This window comes from Candida oxycetoniae (assembly GCF_023343755.2).
Source record: "Candida oxycetoniae strain CBS 10844 chromosome Unknown scaffold7, whole genome shotgun sequence".
NCBI lineage: Eukaryota > Fungi > Ascomycota > Pichiomycetes > Serinales > Debaryomycetaceae > Lodderomyces > Lodderomyces oxycetoniae.
The window spans coordinates 208,503-228,108 of record NW_026055364.1 but is presented as its reverse complement, the minus strand read 5'-3'; the positions used below and the strand labels follow the sequence as shown (position 1 = coordinate 228,108).

General features: G+C 37.4%; 4 protein-coding genes across 4 annotated transcripts; 1 reads left to right on the top strand and 3 right to left on the bottom strand. All coding sequences in view use genetic code 12, as the record gives it.

Annotated features, from left to right (window-relative positions):
* Positions 1 to 117: 117 nt before the first annotated feature.
* KGF56_000531 (uncharacterized protein) lies at positions 118 to 2,958 on the top strand (the record flags this gene model as incomplete). The annotated part of the gene is made up of 3 exons (XM_049326453.1): positions 118 to 439; positions 1,269 to 1,313; positions 1,619 to 2,958. 3 exons carry the CDS (start codon positions 118 to 120, stop codon positions 2,956 to 2,958), a joined length of 1,707 nt encoding a protein of 568 aa, XP_049182430.1.
* Positions 2,959 to 3,169: 211 nt separating this feature from the next.
* Positions 3,170 to 12,283, bottom strand: KGF56_000530 (uncharacterized protein; the record flags this gene model as incomplete). The annotated part of the gene is made up of 1 exon (XM_049326452.1): positions 3,170 to 12,283. The coding sequence occupies one exon, from the start codon at positions 12,281 to 12,283 to the stop codon at positions 3,170 to 3,172; it is 9,114 nt and encodes a 3,037-aa protein (XP_049182429.1).
* A 1,162-nt stretch (positions 12,284 to 13,445) lies between these two features.
* Positions 13,446 to 14,816, bottom strand: GDH3 (glutamate dehydrogenase (NADP(+)); the record flags this gene model as incomplete). The annotated part of the gene is made up of 1 exon (XM_049326450.1): positions 13,446 to 14,816. The coding sequence occupies one exon, from the start codon at positions 14,814 to 14,816 to the stop codon at positions 13,446 to 13,448; it is 1,371 nt and encodes a 456-aa protein (XP_049182428.1).
* A 2,407-nt stretch (positions 14,817 to 17,223) lies between these two features.
* Positions 17,224 to 18,871, bottom strand: TUB4 (gamma-tubulin; the record flags this gene model as incomplete). Its single annotated transcript, XM_049326449.1, has 2 exons — positions 17,224 to 18,778; positions 18,864 to 18,871. 2 exons carry the CDS (start codon positions 18,869 to 18,871, stop codon positions 17,224 to 17,226), a joined length of 1,563 nt encoding a protein of 520 aa, XP_049182427.1.
* Between the last annotated feature and the right edge of the window lie 735 nt (positions 18,872 to 19,606).

Genomic DNA, 19,606 nt, shown 5'->3' with positions numbered 1-19,606 from the left:
TGACAAACAAGTGAAACAAAGCTTACGCGCCAAATGGTACCAAATCTGGGGCGAGAAAGCAGTCAAACCCCCTCGTGTGGTTCTCTTTCCTTTATCCTCTAACCTCTATTCTTGAAAATGCCGCTGTCAAAGTCTACATTAACCTCTCAAGAAGGGAAAAAGTTTATTAAAGATTATATGAAACTGCAATATCGACCATTTTCTGCTAATGATATTCAGTTGAACTTGCATAACCAAGTCACCAAAACAAAACTTGTACAAATCTTGCAAGAATTGGTTGTCGAGAAAGAGTTGATTGTAAAATCGGTTGGAAAGACAAATTATTATTGCTACAAGGAACTCAAGGTTTCTTTTGATTCTTGCATCGATATTGAACAAGAAATAAGTATTGAAACTTATTTAAAGGAATTGAATAAGGATATTGGTGTATTGAACTCTGGTATGTTAAATAGCTTGCTTTTACTGTAATAGCTTGCTTCTACACTAATAGCTTGCTTCTACTGTAATAGCTTGCTCCTAAACGGGTTCAATTGTTTGTTGTTTTGTCCTACTAACTTGGGTTCAAGAGATTCAGAAACTCGCTGCAGTAGTATCTAATGACGCATTAGTCGAGTCAATTCATTCAATCGCTATAGATATTGCTTCCTGCGAAAAACAATTGACTTGCTTTAATCAGGAAAACAAGCTATTCAATATCGAAGCAGCACAACTGTATCTTGATACCTTGCTGAAAATGCATAATCTGAGAAAAAAAATGGTACGTCTATAATCTATAAAAGCTCATCTTTTGATGACAGCTAGTGTCGTAATTATCTAATCATCTAATACTCATCATCCTACCAATAGTTTTTACAATTTTACGGTACTTTACGTGAAATGATGGAGGAAGAGAATATTTTGGTACGTAACCTAGAGAAAAAAATAGTGGGCAGAGGGGCTTTTTACACTAACCAGTATTGTTGTTATAGGAATCATGTGGCATTGAGGAAAAAGAGCTAGAGAATCATTTGTGAGTAACCTTTTTTTGGCTATATAGTAATGCTGTGTCTTTTCTTCCTTCAACAAGCACTACAGTGTTAATTTAGCAGTGTTTATTTCTCACCAGGCACTACAGTGTTAATTTTTCAGTAGGTGGCCAGGCACTACAGTGTTTTTCCTTCTCCTCCAACAGGTGGACAAACAGACTCGTGTGTTACCAAGTGTCGGTAACTGTTAGTGCTGCTCCACTCGATAGTGTCGGTAACAGTCGGGGCTGCTCCACTCGATAGTGTCGGTAACAGTTAGTGCTGCTCCACTCGATAGTGTCGGTCGGCGTCGCTCTGCTTCATTTTTTTACTGAAAAAAAAAAAAGTTAAATACAGAATTTTTCAACAAGGTATACAAAATTTTTCAATAAAGTATACAGCGTTTGAAGTTGCAATTTTTGTGTATATCCTGACACAAGGAGGTATATGAGACACATTTCATGAAATGGTAACGCGGAATGTACAGAGGGTGTTTGTCTTACTATCTTGTACGTTTCTTGGTCTAATATGTGGCACACTATACTTGTATTCGTCATATAGTCCTCAGCTAGCAAAACAACTTCATTATACAGCGTCTCATCTGTCTATAATAGCTCTATGTGGTACAGTTGGAGTTGCAGTTGCAGGACCGGTGTCTGGTGTTGTGGTGGATAAAAAGGGCTATACAATCTCGATCTTAATCGGTGGCATTTTGATCATCACTGGGTACATTGGTATGAAATACCAATTGGACCAGGTCTGGAATAATCTACTTCTTTCCTGTTATTGGATATTCTCAATTGGCTTGGGTTCAACATTTATTAATTCGGCTTGTCTCAAATGCTGCGCCGTGGGTTTTCCCAGTATACGTGGAGTGGCAACTTCGTTACCATTGGCATTATATGGCCTTAGTGCATTGTTTTATTCAGTAATTGCATCTACTTTTTACCCAGGAAAAACATCAGAATTCTTGGAGTTTCTAGCTCGTTCAATTGTAATCATTTTTGTGGTATGTGTCCCTAGCGTATACATTGCCGACCGGGACCACAAATTGAAAGCAGCATCAAATTTTCATGGCAAAAAATCCATCGGTAATGAAGCTGGTGTCATGATGATGAATCAAAAGGAGAATTTCTTGTTCACTAGCTATAAATTTTGGTTGCTTTTCGTGATCACTGGTATCCTAGCTGCTCTTGGACAGATGTACATCTATTCTGTGGGATACATTGTCAAAGCTTTAGTTGGCTATTCATTATCAAAAGTAGACGTTAACGACAAAAGTATGGAATTCTTGAATCGTGTAGATTTACTAGTACAACAAGAGCAACAACTTCACGTGGGACTCATCTCAATTGCAAACTGCCTTGGTCGAATATCATCGGGGATCTTGGGGGATATAATCACTCAATCATTTGGCAAACCAAGATCGTGGCTACTTGTAATACCAGCATTAGGTACAACCATATCTCAAATCTTGTGTGGTAGTATACAACACTATTCCAAGCTTCAACTAAATTCGTTTCTAATTGGATTTTTTTATGGATTTGTGTTTTGCATCATGCCAATTATTGTTGGTGATACTTTTGGAATGGAGAACTTCTCATTCAATTGGGGTATGGTGAGTTTGGCTCCAATTATACCTAGTTATTATTTCACAAGTTTATTTGGTGAAGTATATGATGCAAACTCAAATCTAATTCCTGATGAATTGGGGAAGGATATGCAAATTGAACCTGTACCAACATCGGTATTAATGACTGGTTGCAATTTAGGCTATAAATGTTATAGTTCAGTTTTCAGGTTGACGTCGATTGTAGGTTTTGTTGCTTTGACACTCGTGATTGCGTTAATTGCAGCAGGTCTAATATTCAAAAAGCGCAGTCAATTACTATCATTACTGGAGATTAGAGCAGATGAGTTTAACACTGAAAAGAGACAAGTCAGACCATCCTAGACAAAAAATAAAAATTCTGGTATAATGATTTTACATATAAAGTTATAAAAGTACAGTAATGTTTCGATTCGTATATAGTCTTTTTTTTTTTTTTATTTTCTCTCTTTCTCTCTCTCTTTCTCTCTCTCTTTCTCTCTCTCTTTCTCTCTCTCTTTCTCTCTCTCTTTCTCTCTCTCTTTCTCTCTCTCTTTCTCTCTCTCTTTCTCTCTCTTTAGTTTTTGCTTGTAGGTTGATGATATCTCGAAAGTCGGCCTGAAGACGGAGATGATACTATTCCAGACATTGAACTTATTCTTTTGGGTCTGGGATATGCACGACGATCACCAGTATCCATCAACGAGTTTAAGTTCCTATGCGACCCCACTTTGTGTGACAACGACCCTTCTTCATCCCTATCCTCGTGACTACCCATATCCTCTGTATCCTCATCCACTGCAAGATCATTGATATTTCGGCTGGTCAAGTACCGCAAAGCGTTAAACCAAATATTGTGCCTCTGTCTTGTAGCACATGTTATCTTGATTGATCTTCCCAGTGAATAAACAACGATACTTTTATGGTATAACCCAGTTGGAATTGGATTGTTATCGTCGACACTTTCAACTCTTTCGATAGCAGTAGCCCTAGTTCTAACTGATGACGGATTACCCAAAATAGGATTATTTTCCGACCAATACAAGGTCAATGAATATGGGTGAACCCAGAAATATCGTTCGTGTCTAGTTCCTGAAATAACGTTCAAAGCAGAAGCACCAAATTTTCGGAAATACTTGAAAAGATACTCACCAATGACAACTTGGGTTATTGCTGGGATCATCAGCTTATCAGTAAAAGATACGTCTGTTGCCATGGAAAAAATGGCATTCGACCGAATTGAGTCTGATAGTGACCTTTCTGAAAGGTCTGATCTAATTGAAGTAGATTGAGGAATCGTTCTACCATGTGGAGATGCGGATTTCGATGAGAAATGCTCGTTTTCTCCTCCTCTCGAAACTGCCGTGTGAGAAGGCTGTCCGCTACTTGTCTCGTGATCCAAGTCTTCTATACTTTGGCCTTGCATTGGTATTGGTTTGGCCCTATTGAGATCAGTAACATCTTTTGTAGCGGGTGTTGAAAGTGAGGCTTCCTTACGTACAAAACCACGTTTAGATGCGTGCTTTTCAAAATCCTCATCAGAAATCTTGTCAACTGACAACGATTTCAACCTCAAAAGCTGATGGAAGTAACTCGTGGGGACCACTCTCACATTTTCAAGATCGGGACTTGGATTAGTTGTTGTTGCAATATAATCTGATTCCGGTACTGCCAATAATCCAATGTTTCTAGCAGCAGACGTAACTGTTGTCTTATCACTCAAGAACTTTTCAATTTTATGTATCTCTTTGTTTCTTGCTTCTTCTTGGTTGGTTTCCTTTTCAACTATAGTTTGCTTCAACTTATTGATTTGCAACTCCAAATCTTTCACTTTCAGGTCATATGAATCCTTTTCTGCTGAAAGCTGTTTATATCTTAAGAACTCAGATTCCGTAATCAATGAAACGGCTAAACCCTTGGCTATATTTGAAATTGCATTCTGATCTTCTTCTTTTTCTTCTTTTTCTTCTTTTTCTTCTTTTACTTCTTTTACTTCTTTTTCTCCTTTTTCTTTTACCTTTAATGAGTCGTATTCCTCCTGCGACAAAACAACTAAATTCATCTCAACTGCTTTGACTCTCAACTCATCCTCAGACATTGCACCTCGTTGGTAACAATTCAAGCTAGACCCAATGGAAGTGGATTTCAGTATCTTATTTTGTGGAAGAGCAACATACTCTAGTCTGTGTACCTTTACAGTTCGAGTAGAGAGGAACTCATCTCCGCTCTTTAGACTATTATCCCTGCTCAAGGCTTCCTCCTTGCTATTGTCAGTAGCTTCTACCTTAGTCTCAGAAGTGTCAACAATTGTCAGGAACGGCTTGTCCAAAGTCTGTGCTGTTGTTGATTGTTGTTGTTGTTCTTGTTGTTCTTGTTGTTGTTGTTGTTGTTGTTGTTGCAACTGCTCAAACCGTTCTCTTGGTACCAATACCAACTCTTTTTCTCTAGCTTGCTCCTCAAGTGGTTTCCTAGCTGTCGCTCTCAACTTCTCGATTTCTTCTTGCATAGAGTTATACTCTTCCTGAGCCAATACAGCATATCCATTTTCAATCATCTTTTCAGAAAGTGGCTGCTCCGATTTTGACTTCATAGCATCAAACTCTTCTATTGGTACAAGTATAAAACCCATACTGGTAGCAAATCCTTGAAGATGATCGACAGAAGGTTTGTGGGCCTTAACAATCAAATCGTCATATTCGCTAGTCTTCACTAATTTCAAATCTGTGCCCTCTAATCTTTGATGAAGTGGTATGTTTGCTGCTTGCTCCAATTTTGAATAATCTTCTTGTGTGAGAACCTTGAGGTTGTTATTCTCGGCGTGATCGGTAATAAAGCTAATTGATGGTGAGCTTTCCAAGGCGCTCAATCGTTCGTATTCAGCTGTAGGTACAACAACATGATCATGATTGTTACACAATGACGCCAAAGTTGTCAAGTATGGGTTTTTCAAGCTTTCATATTCAGTTTTATTTATCAATACCTTGTTGTTGGCTTCTGCTTCTGTTCGTTCTTTGAGTGACACGTTAGCTTCAGTTTGCAACTTTTCAAGTACATGTTTTTCAACAACATCATAACCAAGAATGCCGCAATTTTGTTTGAGGTAGTTGATATCGGGATTTTCCAAATTCTGCTTCAATGCTGTATTGTCTTTTGACAAACACTCTTTTGTTTTGAGAATATCCTCATACTCGCTCATTGGTAAGACTTTTATGTTTTCTTCATTGGTATAATTCTGTAACGTCTTTTCTGACTTTGCGTTTGTTTTATTAGGTTCGCTGTTTGATAGGCTTCTGGATCTCTCCACCATAGAGTTATATTCATCAGTAGATATGACCTGGTAGCCTTGCGTCTGCGCTTTGTCCTTTAAAAATGAAATCTCCGGATTTTCGTAACTATGACGGTATAGTTGAAACTCGTCAGCCTTAGACAAGATATAATCCTTTTGCTTGGCTTTGCTTGTCAAATAATCAAACGAAGGATTCTCAATTGAATCAACTAATTCCTTATACTTTTCATTAGATATGACTGTCAAGTCCTTCTCCTGTGCAATTTCTGCAATAGGCCGTTCGGAAATTGAAACGAGTTCTTCAAAACGTTGAGCCTCTACAACTTTCATATCCATCTTCTCAGCTTTCGAAGTTAAATACTCCACTGATGGATTCTCTAACTCTTCAATGAGCGTTTTTATCTTTGCGGGTTCAACTAATTCCAATCCTGCATTCTTTGCCTTCGTTTCCAAGGTTTCCTCCGCCTTTGTCTTAAGTATCTCATAATCTTCTTTTGATACCACCTCCTTCAAGTGTCTTTCGCAACATTCCTTAAGATAATCAAGAGTTGGGTTTTCAATTGCTTTTTTCATGTTCGCAACTTCTTCAATTGGCAATAAAGTCATTCCTTCTTCAGCTGCTTTTTCGCTCAATGGTCTATTTACCTGCTCTTTTAACGTGTTGTACTCCATGGAAGGTAAGACAACCATGCCGGCCTCCTTGGCATGAGTTTCCAAGGACCTGCTAGCTTGATCAACAAGTTGATCATGTTCTTTGCGCAGCAAGATTACTTTCTGGTATTCATCGGCATGATCTTCTAATGTTCTGTTGGCCTTTTTGACTAACATGTCAGCTTCCTCAATTGGTATTGCCCTCATTTGTTTCTCCTTAGCAAGATATTCAATAGGGTCCAGTGTTTGCCTGAGCTGCTCCAATTCTTGATTAGGCACCAATGAATACTCATATCTTTTAGCTTTTTCAATAACATGATCCAATGTAGGGTTCTCAATAGTTGTTTTCAATTCATTAAAAGATGTAATAGGAATTGTGAAGTGATCATAATCTTTGGCCTTTAACTTTAGATAATCGAGACTTGGAGCTTCATGCTGTTTCTTTAAAATTTCTAAATCTGACTTAGGGATAACGGAGAATCCTAATTTTAGTGCATTTTCAGACAACGACTCCAATGTGGGATCAGTTAATAACTCATATTGTTCTTCGGGTATCACCACTAACTTCTTCTTTGATGCTTGCAATTTCAAAAACTCTACGCTCGGATTATCAACATTTGCTCTCAAATTATCAAGCTCGTCGTTACTAATGATTTGATGTTGTAAAGCATTTACCTTGCCTGTTAAAAACTCAATCAGAGGTGATTCCACTTTTTCTTTAAGTTCTTCAAACTCATGATTCCAAACAGCAATCAAATCATGTCTTGCACATTTTTCTTTCAAGTAATCAACTTCAGGATTCTCGATTTTCTGTTTTTGCAAGTTCAACTCTTTTTCAGAAACGAGGATTTTATCCATCTCAGCAGCGTGTTTCGATAAGTATTCTAGGGTAGGAAATTGGACTTGTTCACGTAAACTCTTTAACAACAGAGCTTCGACCAATGTAAAGCCCATAGTTTGCGCCATTTCTTCCAATTGATCTTTCTCAGGATTATTCGCCTTCTTAATTAATACTTCATAATCGTTCTGTGGCAATACAATCAAACCAGCTGATTGTGCTCTTTCCTCAATGTGTTCCTTAGATGGAGAATTAGCCAAAGCTGTCAACTTGTCATAATCCTCGATTGCAATTACAGTATGGCCCAATTTCAAAGCATTGTTCCTGAGGTATTCAACTGTAGGCTTCTCAATGTTTTCTTTCAAATTAGAATATTCAAAATTGGGTACAACAACTAATCCTAATTCTTTGGCTTTGCTAGTGAGTTCTTTCTGTGTGGGTGCTTTTTGACTCAACTGCTCCAATTCTTTCAAATCTTTCAATTCATTTACTGGTACAACCTCTAAACCAAGAAGATGGGCTTTTTCTCTAATGAAACCTAAGGTTGGTTTGGTACTTGTATCAATTAAATGATGGTACTCGTTCATATCAACTACTACAGCATTGTGTGTTTCTGCCTTTTTAGCAAGATACTCAAGATCGGGTTTCGCTAACTTGGTTTTCATTGTTTGCAACTTTTCAACTGGTACAAGTTCATAATCTTGTTGTTTGGCTCTATCCGTCAAAAACTCGACGCTTGGGTGTTCCAGTGAGGATACCAAAGCTTCATATTTGGAGACAGGCACTGCAGTTAAGCCAACAGCTGCCGCCACTTTTCTCACATGATCCTTTGGAGGCGTATTGGCCAAATTGAGTAGTTCCGTATGCTCTTTTGTGGAAAGCAAAACGCAATCTTGTTGTAAAGCCTTTTTCGTTATAAATTCCTTGCTAGGTGACTCTCTTAAATCTACTAATTTTTCAAACTCTTCTGATGGCACCAATGTGTGTTTCATAGACAAAGCGTGTTTTTCGAGTGTGGCTTTTGAAGGGTTCAATAATGAGTTATAAGTCGGCTCGCTAATTGCAACCAATCCTTTTGATTTAGCAATAGATTTGATATGGTCCTCATCTGGCGAGCTGGCCAATTTCTTCAACTTGTCAGCTTCATCTTTGTGGTACACCACATGATCTTTCCGGATGGCTTTCTCTTTGATACTGGCCAAATCTGGATCATTGGCACTCTTTTCTAATGATTCCAAGTCACTCTTGGCTATAATTGTAGAGTCAAATGCTGCCACCTTATCCTTCAAGTATTCCAAATCTGGGTTTTCAATCTTTTGAACAAGATGATCATAAACATCTTTTGATTCAACTCGTAAACCTAATTTATCACCATAGCTAGATAAATCCTGCTTCGTTGGATTTCTCAATTTTTCCAATTCAACTATAGGTATCACTGAATAGTTCAATTTAGCTGAGACTGATTCAATATGATCAACTGTAGGTTCATTGGCATCTTTGTATAGCATGTCATATTCTTTCTTTGACAAAGCAATTGCATCAATATTAGAAGCCATTCTTTGCACGTGTTCAAAATCGGGGTTGTTTGCTTTATTTTTCAAATCCGTGTATTCTTCATTTGAAATAACTTCAAGATTTTTCTCAATAGCCACTTTCTTCAAATGCTCAACGTCTGGCTCGAGTGCGTCTTTTTTCAACAAGTTGAGCTCTTCGGTGGAAATAACTTGGTGTTGGTAATTTGCAGCTACTTGTCTCACATGATCGAGATCGGGATTCGTACTCTTTTGAACTAGCTCTTTATACTCCTTTAGTGGTATCAACTTCATATCCCTGTTGGAGGCCAACATTGATAGATGATCAAATTCCGGCTCATTTGCTAAATGCTTCAAGTTTTCCAACTCATCACTCTTAACAATTTCATGTCCAGTTGAACTTACTTTAGAGGAGAGGTACTCCAAACTTGGCTCATCGACCATTTTATGCAAATCATTCAAATCTTTTTTACTCAACACATCATAGTCCATTTTATCGAGTAAAGCTCTTATAGTTTCAAGTGATGGTTTTTGGGCTTGCTGCAAAGTTTCCAATTCCTTACTAGGTAGTACCACATAGCCAGATTTTTCGGCCATTGCGCCAATATGATTAATGTCAGGTGAATATGCAAGGTTTTGTAATTTTGAATGCTCTTCTTTTGTAACCAATTCATGGTTTAGTAAATTACTTTTGGTCTTCAAATGATCAATGGAAGGTTCGTGAACCAATTTTTCGAGTTTATTAAATTCATCAAGCTTCAATAATTTGTGATTTGGGAACTTTGTCTCAACATACTCTATGTTGGGGTTCTCTAGTTGGTTTTGTAAATCTTTATATTCATCCGTCCTAATCACAGTATAGTCCATATTGCGAGCAATCTCAGTAACATGTTCCAAATCGGGATTATTAGCATCTTTGAATAACTTGACATATTCAGATTGAGACAAGGTGATAATTCCATGTTTATCAGCATGTACTTTTACTTCTTCCACTGTTGGATCTGTTGCTTTCCTCATTAAACTCTTGTAACTATCATTGGTCAAAATGGTATGCTTATGAGCAAAAGCATGCATTTTCAAATAATCCAAAGATGGCTTGCTGACGGAATTAGTGAGTTGAGTGTACTCAGTACTTGGTAATACAATATGATCGTGTTCTTGAGCGTGGTCTTTGATGGTTGATATTGAGGGTTTCTTTAACGACTGGTATTCCTCTTGAGAAACCACAACTGACTCAAGCTTGTCGGCGAAAGCAGTTAGCTGCTCCATATTTGGCTCTTTCATTTTAGCCATATCTTCACTCAGTATAATTTTTGAGTCAAATTTATTAACCTTTTCATGAAGATAATCCAATGACGGATTGCTTACTTGATTTTTTATTGAGTCATAGTGATCAGTTGTAACAACAATATATCCTAAGGAGTTAGCCTTTTCTGTTAAATAGGTAATATCGGGATCATCAAACAGTTTGGCCTTTTCGGTGATCTCATTAAATTCAGTTTCTGGTAAAGTAACAATTCCCTTTTCCTCCAATTTCCTTTTCATTTCTTCTTCGTCCTTCTCGTTGATTGAATCCTCGCGTTCAGTTTTGGATAAACTTATAGATGGTTCTAGAACTTCAACTGTACTGTGCTGTTTCAATTTTTCAAACTCGATAATTGGGAGTAATACTAGCTTATGAGCTTTTGCGTATTCTTCAACCTGTTTCTTGTTTACTGCTTTTGAAACTTGGGAATGATTAATCAGTTTGGACGCTTTTGATGGTGAAGATTGCACAGACTCAGATTTGGGAACAAACTCGAATTCAGAGTCAGAGTCAGAGTCAGAGTCAGAGTCAGAGTCAGATGCCCCAACCAAGTATGGGATGTCTAAATTCTCGGAAGCAGTTGTCACATCAAAGCTTCTACTTTGGGGAGACTCGGTATCTAAATCAAAAAAGTTAGGAGGTGAGATATGTTGGGATGGTGTCTTGTTGTTGTTGTCGAAATCATCCGTAGTTATATCTTGATCATCTTTCTTTTTAGAAACTGAGATTTTTGAATTTCTCTTACTTGGTGAGGACATCGAGAATCTTTTATTTGCAGCCCCAATATTGGGTGTTTTGAGTTGATTTGGTGTCTTCTGTAGCTGAGCTATAGTTTGATGATGATGATGACGATGATGCAGTGGTGAAGTTTCTAATTGTCTTTTCAACTTCAAAAGTGAATTACTCAACCCTGTAATTGTCTTTTCAGACTCTTGTAACTTGGATCTGAGCTCTTCTACTTCTCCGTTTGTAGTGTTCACTTTTGATAATTCATGCAGCTGTTGTTGCAATGCCTCTAATATCAGTTCAAAAGTGACATTCTTCTCATCATCATCATCGTCATCATCATCGTCATCATCATTTCTTTTCTCTTCTTCATGCTTTTTGTCCAATTTACTTTGATTCACAAACTGATTTGGCGAATTTGAATGATCAACACCATTCAATTTTACATGTAAAGAGTCGTTTTCATCATTTAAGGAGCTTATCCTTAAATTCAATTCCCTGCGCTCCTGCTCCCATTCCTTTTTAACATCCTCTAAATTTTTTGCCAAAACTCTATTCTTTAAAGTCCAGGAATCATTGTCATTGCTTAACTCCTCCAATTTCCGCTTCAAGTCAATAATTTCCACATTTTGCAATTTTTCATTTTCCTTTTTCAACAGGATTAATTCTTCCTTTAGTTGAATAGCGTCAGTTTCCAAAGCCCAATTTTTATCCCTTAATGCTTCTTCTTTTGAGCTATAAATTTGATTGTAATTTTTCAATTGGAATATTTCCTCTTTAAATAGTTGTATTTCATCTACAGCAGATTTCCATTTTTGTCTCATTTTGGAGTTTTCAACATTAAGTCTACGGCATTCAGCGAGTAAATTTTCACTCAAGCCCACTACGAAATTCATATCATTTCCCTTGGATTCTGGGCCGGGACCCATTGATGGTGCTGATAGGGAAGACATCAATTTGCCCGTTGTGGTGGTGGTGGTGGCGGTGCTTGTACGAGTATGGAGCAGCAGCGGTGGTGTTGTTGATAATGACGAGGATGCTGAGATCTGGGTCGGAGGAGATGTAGATAGTAGTTTCGCGTGAGGAGCCGGCGGTGTCAAAATTTCTTCCGCCTGACTAAACAATTGACCTGAACCTGGACCTCGCTGCAGCTGCAGCTGGTGGTGCTGATGTTCACCACCTCCGCCTCCCAATTGACCTGGACCTCGTTGCAGCTGATGTTCACCAACTCCTTGTTGATTTGACCTTGTTTTCTTATTAAATAATCTCTTTTGAATATCAAACAATTGGCCTCTTATATCCTCCTTTGACGGAGACGACGACGACGACAACGACTCATTCTTATGCGACATTTTAATAAAAGGATACCCACTTTACTTTACTTTACTTGTAGGACTCAGCAAACCTGCCTGTATCACCTTTATACCAACCAACCTACTATTAATTAAACGTGTCTTGAGAAAAAAGATCAGTCAAGTTTTGAAACAAAAATATTTTCGCTCAAGAGAAAATAAAGAAAGAAAGGAAGAGACATTAGTGGCTCCTATCCACTATCCACTATCCACTATCCACTATCTAGCAGAGCGAGATAGTGGAGCAGTACAGACTAGTGACACTGTCGAGTAGTACAGACTAGTGACACTGTCGAGTAGTACTGACTAATGACACTGTCGAGCAGTACTGACTAGTGACACTGTCGAGCAGTACTGATTAGTGACACTGTCGAGTAGAGCAAGTAGAGAGACCGACAGTGGAGCAGTACTGACTAGCTTCTACTATTATCCGCTAGTCAGTACTGCTCTACTTTCCTCTACTCCACTCTACTCCAGTAGATTCTACTCCACTCTACTCTATTAGATTCTACTCCACTCTACTCCATTAGATTCTACTCCACTACTCTCTTTTACTGGTTTTCACTCTATTCTACTATAATCTGCTCTACTATAATTTATAGTCCACTACAATTTACTCTACTTGTCTCCTCCTCTACTCTACTCCAATATCCACTAGATTCTACTAGACTCTACTAGACTCTACTCCATTAAATTCTACTCCACTACTCTCTTTCTACTCTATTCTACTCCGTTAGATTCTACTCCACTACTCTTATTCACTGAATTCTACTCTATTCTACTATGATCTAATATAATCTACTCTACCGACACTATCGACCAGTGCGAGATAGTGAAAAACACTCACCGATACTATCGACCTGAGCGAGATAGTGGAGAACACTGACTAATGATACTATCGACCAGAGCGAGATAATGTTGTAACAAGCTACTGAGTATTGCTCCACTATCTCGCGCTGCTCGATAGTGTCGCTCTGGTTGCCTTCAATTCAATATACATTTATTTTCAAGCAATTACAAACCTAAATCTTTAAATTTGCACCTAGAAGTAAACCGTCGTCGTGTCATCATTATTTTTCCCATCCTAATCTAATCTATATATATAAATCTACTCATTAAAGCCCAGTTTAAATGTTTATTCCAAAAATTATCCTTGTTTATCTTAAAAAACCTCACCCTGGTCAAACATGGCGTCGGCAACTTTAATGAATCCAGCAATGTTGGCACCCTTCAATAAAGATGGCAAGCTTGTAGCATTTCCCTTTTCAGTCGAATATTTCTTTGCTGTCTCATAACAATTCTCAAAACATGTATACATGATATCCTTTAATTTTTCATCAACTTCATCCAAAGTCCACTTGACTCTTTGGGAATTTTGTGCCATTTCTAATCCAGAAACAGCAACACCACCACAATTGGCAGCTTTACCTGGTGCATACCATACACCGTTTGACCGATTGGATTCAAATACTTCAATAGCTTCCTTGGTAGAACCCATATTAGAACCTTCAGAAATGAATTTACAACCAGCTTCTACCAAAGCCCTAGCTTCATCACCGCTAATTTCATTTTGTGTTGCTGATGGCAAAGCAACATCAACTTGACCAACCTTGGTCCATGGTCTAACACCAGCAATATACTCTACACTATTTTCGCCAGAAAAGATTTTAACTTCCTCGCTAATGATTTCTTCCAAGGACTTGAATTTCAATTTGGCTGCAGCAATAGCAGAAACCTGTTCAGGAGTAATTCCATTCTTGGAAATAATTGAACCTTTAGAATCGGACAAGGAAACAACAATACCGCCCAATTCAATAACTTTCAAAGCAGCAAATTGTGCAACATTTCCGGAACCACTAATGGTAACTCTCTTACCTTTAAATGTTTCCTTGCCCTGGGTGGCCTTTTCAATCATCTTTTCAGTATAATAAACACATCCATAACCAGTAGCTTCAGGCCTGATCAAGGAACCACCCCAGGATAAACCTTTACCGGTCAAGACACCGGCCCAGTTGTTTTGCATTTGCTTGTAAGCACCAAACAAGAAACCAACTTCTCTTCCACCAACACCAATATCACCAGCAGGAACATCGGTATCTGGGCCAATATACCTGGCCAACTGTCTCATAAAGGAAACACAAAATCTTCTAATTTCAGAGTCAGATTTACCCTTGGGGTTGAAATCTGAACCACCTTTACCACCACCCATACTCAATCCAGTCAAGGCATTTTTGAAAATTTGCTCAAAACCAAGGAACTTCAATATCGATAAATTGACACTTGGGTGGAATCTCAATCCACCTTTATAAGGACCTAAAGCAGAATTAAATTGAACTCTATAACCGTGATTAACTTGAATCTCACCATTGTCGTTTTCCCAAGTAACTCTAAACTGAATAATTCTTTCTGGAACCGAAACAACGGGGATAACTTTTTTGTATTTGGGTTGTTCAGTAAACAAAGTCGAATCTTGTACAGCCGAGACTAACTCATCGTAAGCCTGTTGAAACTCTGGTTCGTGTGGTAACACCATTATAATATAAAAGTACTAGTAAAAAGTAAAAGAAGCAAAAAAAAGAAGCAGTAGTAGTAGTAGTAGCAGTAGCAGTAGCAGTAGCAGTAGCAGTAGTAATAGCAATATGTCTAAGTACCTGTAACCTACAACCTTAGAAAATAAATCACTTGAATGAGGTTTTAGTTTGATTTTGAAAAATTTTTATAAAAAGAGAAAGAAATCAATGAGATATTTATAACACCAACTAACAAACCCCACCAATAGTTAACAGGTCAGTCTTGTCCGAATGTGGTAACTTAACTAAACCTTCTTCTACAATGGCGAGTTTTTTAGTACAACCTAGATCCCTTTACTTTACACATACACGCACTCGCATTGGCATTGAGCATTGGCATCGGGTGGTAGCTTTAAAAAAAAAAAAAAAAAATAAAGCAATACTAAAAATTTTTTTTTTTTATTTATTTATTTTCGAAACTGATAAGAGGAACGAACTGACCAATCAGAATAGAGAATGCCGTAACCATATGGGGCCTTTACTGTCCTGTAACGGCGGGCGAAATTTCATCAACTATACCTAGTCTCACCTTGTAAAATCATTTCAAAAAGAGTTTTAAAGAAGTTGAATCAAATACGAAAAAGTTGCACCACTCTTTTGAATGCTTACTTCTTACTGTTTCTAATTACTACACAAATCTTCCTTTTTGTTAAAAAGAAAGAAGGTATGTTGATGCTATCCTTCCCGCATTGTTCCGTTTCCGAGATGTTCCTTTTTACATTTGTCCCAACAGGTTGCAAAAAAAAAACGGTTTTTTTTTTTTTTTTGCAGAGTGCTCATAGTTTTGTAAACCAGCTGCTCAAAGATCAAATAGATAAGAATGAAACATCATGGCTTATATGAAGGGAAAACAATAATTGTATTTGTACTAGTTTTTGTCCAATACAGGTTCCCTCTTTTATATTGTGTAAAGGGTCCTGTCACCCACAACATTACAGGCTTGGTAATTTCTCTCTGTCACCACAAGATACGCAGCTTTGTTGCTTGTTTCTGTCACGTGACTTTATCAATACGGTGTTTCTTATCAGGAACAAATCAGAACCGAGAGTTTTCTCAAGGCAAAATAAAAAAAAAAAAAAATTAAAAAAAGTAAAAAAAAAAATTAAAAAAAGTAAAAAAAAAAGTAAATAAAAAAAAAAAAAAAAAAAAAAAAAAAAAAAAAAAAAAAAAAAAAAAAAAAAAANAAAAAAAAAAAAAAAAAAAAAAAAAAAAAAAAAAAAAAAAAAAAAAAAAAAAAAAAAAAAAAAAAAAAAAAAAAAAAAAGTAAAAAAAAAAAAAAAAAGGTATAAAAAAATAAACCATCATATTCCTTGAACCTACTACGAAATCAAGCCCCACATCACATGATTAAAGCTGAGTACTAATTTGATTAATTTGTGCAAGTGGAGAACCGTAGAAATTGGCTCACAGCTGCACCATCCTCCTCTCCAGATTTATTATAACCTGGACTCATAATCTTTTCTTTTTTCTTCTAAAATTTCACTTCTAAGATTTCTTTTGTAAAATGGTTATTTCTATTTGATTGGTTGTTGATAAAGCATTTGGAAATTTTTCTTTTTCAAGCTATACTGAAATTTAATGCCTCGTTCTTTCTCGGTCTCCCCCGAACTCGGCCCAGAGATTTTGTCAACTGGGGGGATTTACAACTTGGGTGATCTCCTAGCTTAGCTTAACTTCACATCTAAGTACTTGATTAGTTGTTTCGTATATGGTAACACTTTTACAATTATTACCTTTTTTGTATCATTTTATCTAGAAAATTTTTGGTCTAGATTTAACATAAAAATTGTATTGAAGAGGATAGGGAAGGAATTTCCAACTAAAAAAAAAATGAGAGTTCTTATTACAAGTTCGACACTATCGAGTAAAGCGAGATAGTGGAGCAGTACTGACTACACCGACACTAGTGACACTATCGAGTAAAGCGAGGTAGAGTAACACTTTGTACCTGCCACCGACACTAGTGACACTATCGAGTAAAGTGAGGTAGTGGAGCAGTACTCCCACCTTTCTTACCTGTTTTCTTTTCATACTAGTGTCAGTGTAGTCAGTATCTTTGGAGTTGCCCTTGTTGCCTTGTTGCTTTGTTGCTTTATCTCCGCTTGATAATAATTACAGTTGATTTTTTGCTCGAAAAAGTCCCAGATAGTTTAGTGGCTAGAATTACCGTTTGTCGCATGGTAGACCAGGGTTCAATTCCCTGTCTGGGAGATTTTTTTTTCAATTTTTTTTTTCCATTCTCTGATGAAAATGTTACATCTAGCATGCGTCGTACATTATAGACAAATAGTCTAAACTCTATTTCAACTAAAACTCATTTACGGAAATTTCCTTCTCACATCTAACTAGTAAATGCTGCATCGAGACCACTTAATTCATGTCCATATCAACATTAACATCAACATCAGCATTAACAACATCACCAACATCATCATCATCATCATCATCTTCCAAATAATTCATACTTTTACAAGCTTTATACTCATTAATAACACTTACAACGGCCTCTTTACTTTCACTGAATATACCCGTAATCTTATCCAACTCCTCTGGAGAATTCTCCTCGCAATATGTATTCCAATAAGCTTTCCTCTTTGCCAACATATCGTATTGTCTTAGAATCTTCTCAAAAACTTCAATAATCGATGTATTATTGGACAATTGTATTCCTTCAAGCAGCTGGTCTTTCAAAAATGGTGATTTATGACCATGTACCACTGCTATCGATCTCGATGCCCATGGAGGAAAGTTGGTTCGTGATTGAATCTTCAATATACCTTTGCGAATCTCTTTTCTATCTAGATTAGTTGGACTTATTAAATAGTTCATTAGACTAATATATGAAACATCTGAACCACTCGTACTAGGAATTATCACCGACTTGTATCGATCGTCAGACAATTCCAAAAACATGTCGTATTCATTTATGTATTTATGATTTGAGAAATTGTTGAATGGTGCAATTGATGATGTCAAGAACTTCAAATCAGGTGTAGGAACCATACTCGACATAATCGATTCAATAGAACTGTACATATAACCAGGAAATCTTATAGGGTTACTGATAGAGGCCATGACTGATGCAATTAGTTTATTGGCCCCTTGAAACAAAGCCCCGCCTCTTTTCCCCTTTCCTATTCCTATTACTCCTCCATTGCTGAGCTCCTGTCGCGAGAAAGACGCGTTTTGATTGGAAATCAAATTTTCGATATTATTTAATGCATCGTTGTGGAACACAAAAGTTGCATCACTGCACTCTATCAATCTCTGTAATGTCAACACAGTATTATATGGCTGTACTACTACATCGCTCGTCTTGTCGTTCGAAGGGAATACGGAAACTGTAGTAATGAGCTTTTTGTTAGTATACCTATCTTGCAAAACCTCCAAAATTTTTGAACCAACACCGGCTCCGGTTCCACCTGCAACACTATGAATCAACTGGAATTGCGATAAGTTGTCACACTTGTCAACTTCCCGATCTATTAAATTGACAATCTCTTCAATATGCTCTTGTCCATACCTATACCCATTAGCCCAATTGTTGGCAGCTCCGTTCCCTTGCTCACTTAGATGAACATTTCTCGGATTAAACATCGACATACTGCTGAGTGATTTGGCTATCACCGAGGGCTCAAGGTCAATCAGTATCGAACGTGGAGTATATGTGTGAGCATCTGAAATTGTGAAATACAACTCGGGATTATCCTCCCTGTACATTGTTCGCTGAACCTGCTGCTGTCGCGCCAGCTCTACCCCAGTTGTTGTATCTTGCTGGTTGTAATCTATGAACTCATATCTTTTTGTACTAGGATACGGTGTAGGCACTCCATCGGAATTTAACCCATGTTCATTAGCTAGTTGTTGCCAATACAGTAAACCAACTTGATTCCCGCACTGTCCTGCTTGTATAGTGATTGTCTCCCTATAATTTTTGTACACTTGGTCAGTATTAAACAATTGTATTCATACACCAACACAAAAGGGGTGAAACGCTCTCTAATACATACCCTGGCATTCTCTACTGTTTGCTCATTAATACGTTTCCTCTGTATATTTTTTTCTTTTTTTTTGGATCAATAAAGAAACGCGTTACTGAATGAAAAATCAACACAACTTTTGTTGTTGTTTTTGCGCGACACCACTGAACACTATCGAGCAGAGAGACACTATGACACTATCGAGCAGAGCGAGATAGTGTTGTAACAAGCTACTGAGTGGATAGAGCTGTAACACTATCGAGCAGAGCGAGATAGTGTTGTGACAAGCTAATGAGTTAATAGAGCTGTAACACTATCGAGCAGAGCGAGATAGTGTTGTGACAAGCTAATGAGTTGATAGAACTACATATGTAGAGCTGTGTGTATTGAGCTGGATAGAGGTGGATAGAGGTGCGTGGATAGAGGTGCGAGGAGAGAGTTGTAGATAGAGCTGGATAGAGCTGCGCGTATAGAGCTGGATAGAGCTGGATAGAGCTGCGCGTATAGAGCTGTTTGGATAGAGCTGTAGGCTATCTCGCTCTTCTCGATAGTCTATTTACTACACACGGGGGTTTGATTACGCTTGTACCTACCAATGTTTAAATCTATAGGACAAAAAATATACATATAGACACATATATATACAATATATATGTATAAAACATAAAAGAGAGATATACATATACAATATATATGTATAGAACATAAAAGAGAGATATACATATACAATACAGATGTATAGAACATAAAAGAGAGATATTTTGAGAGTTGCT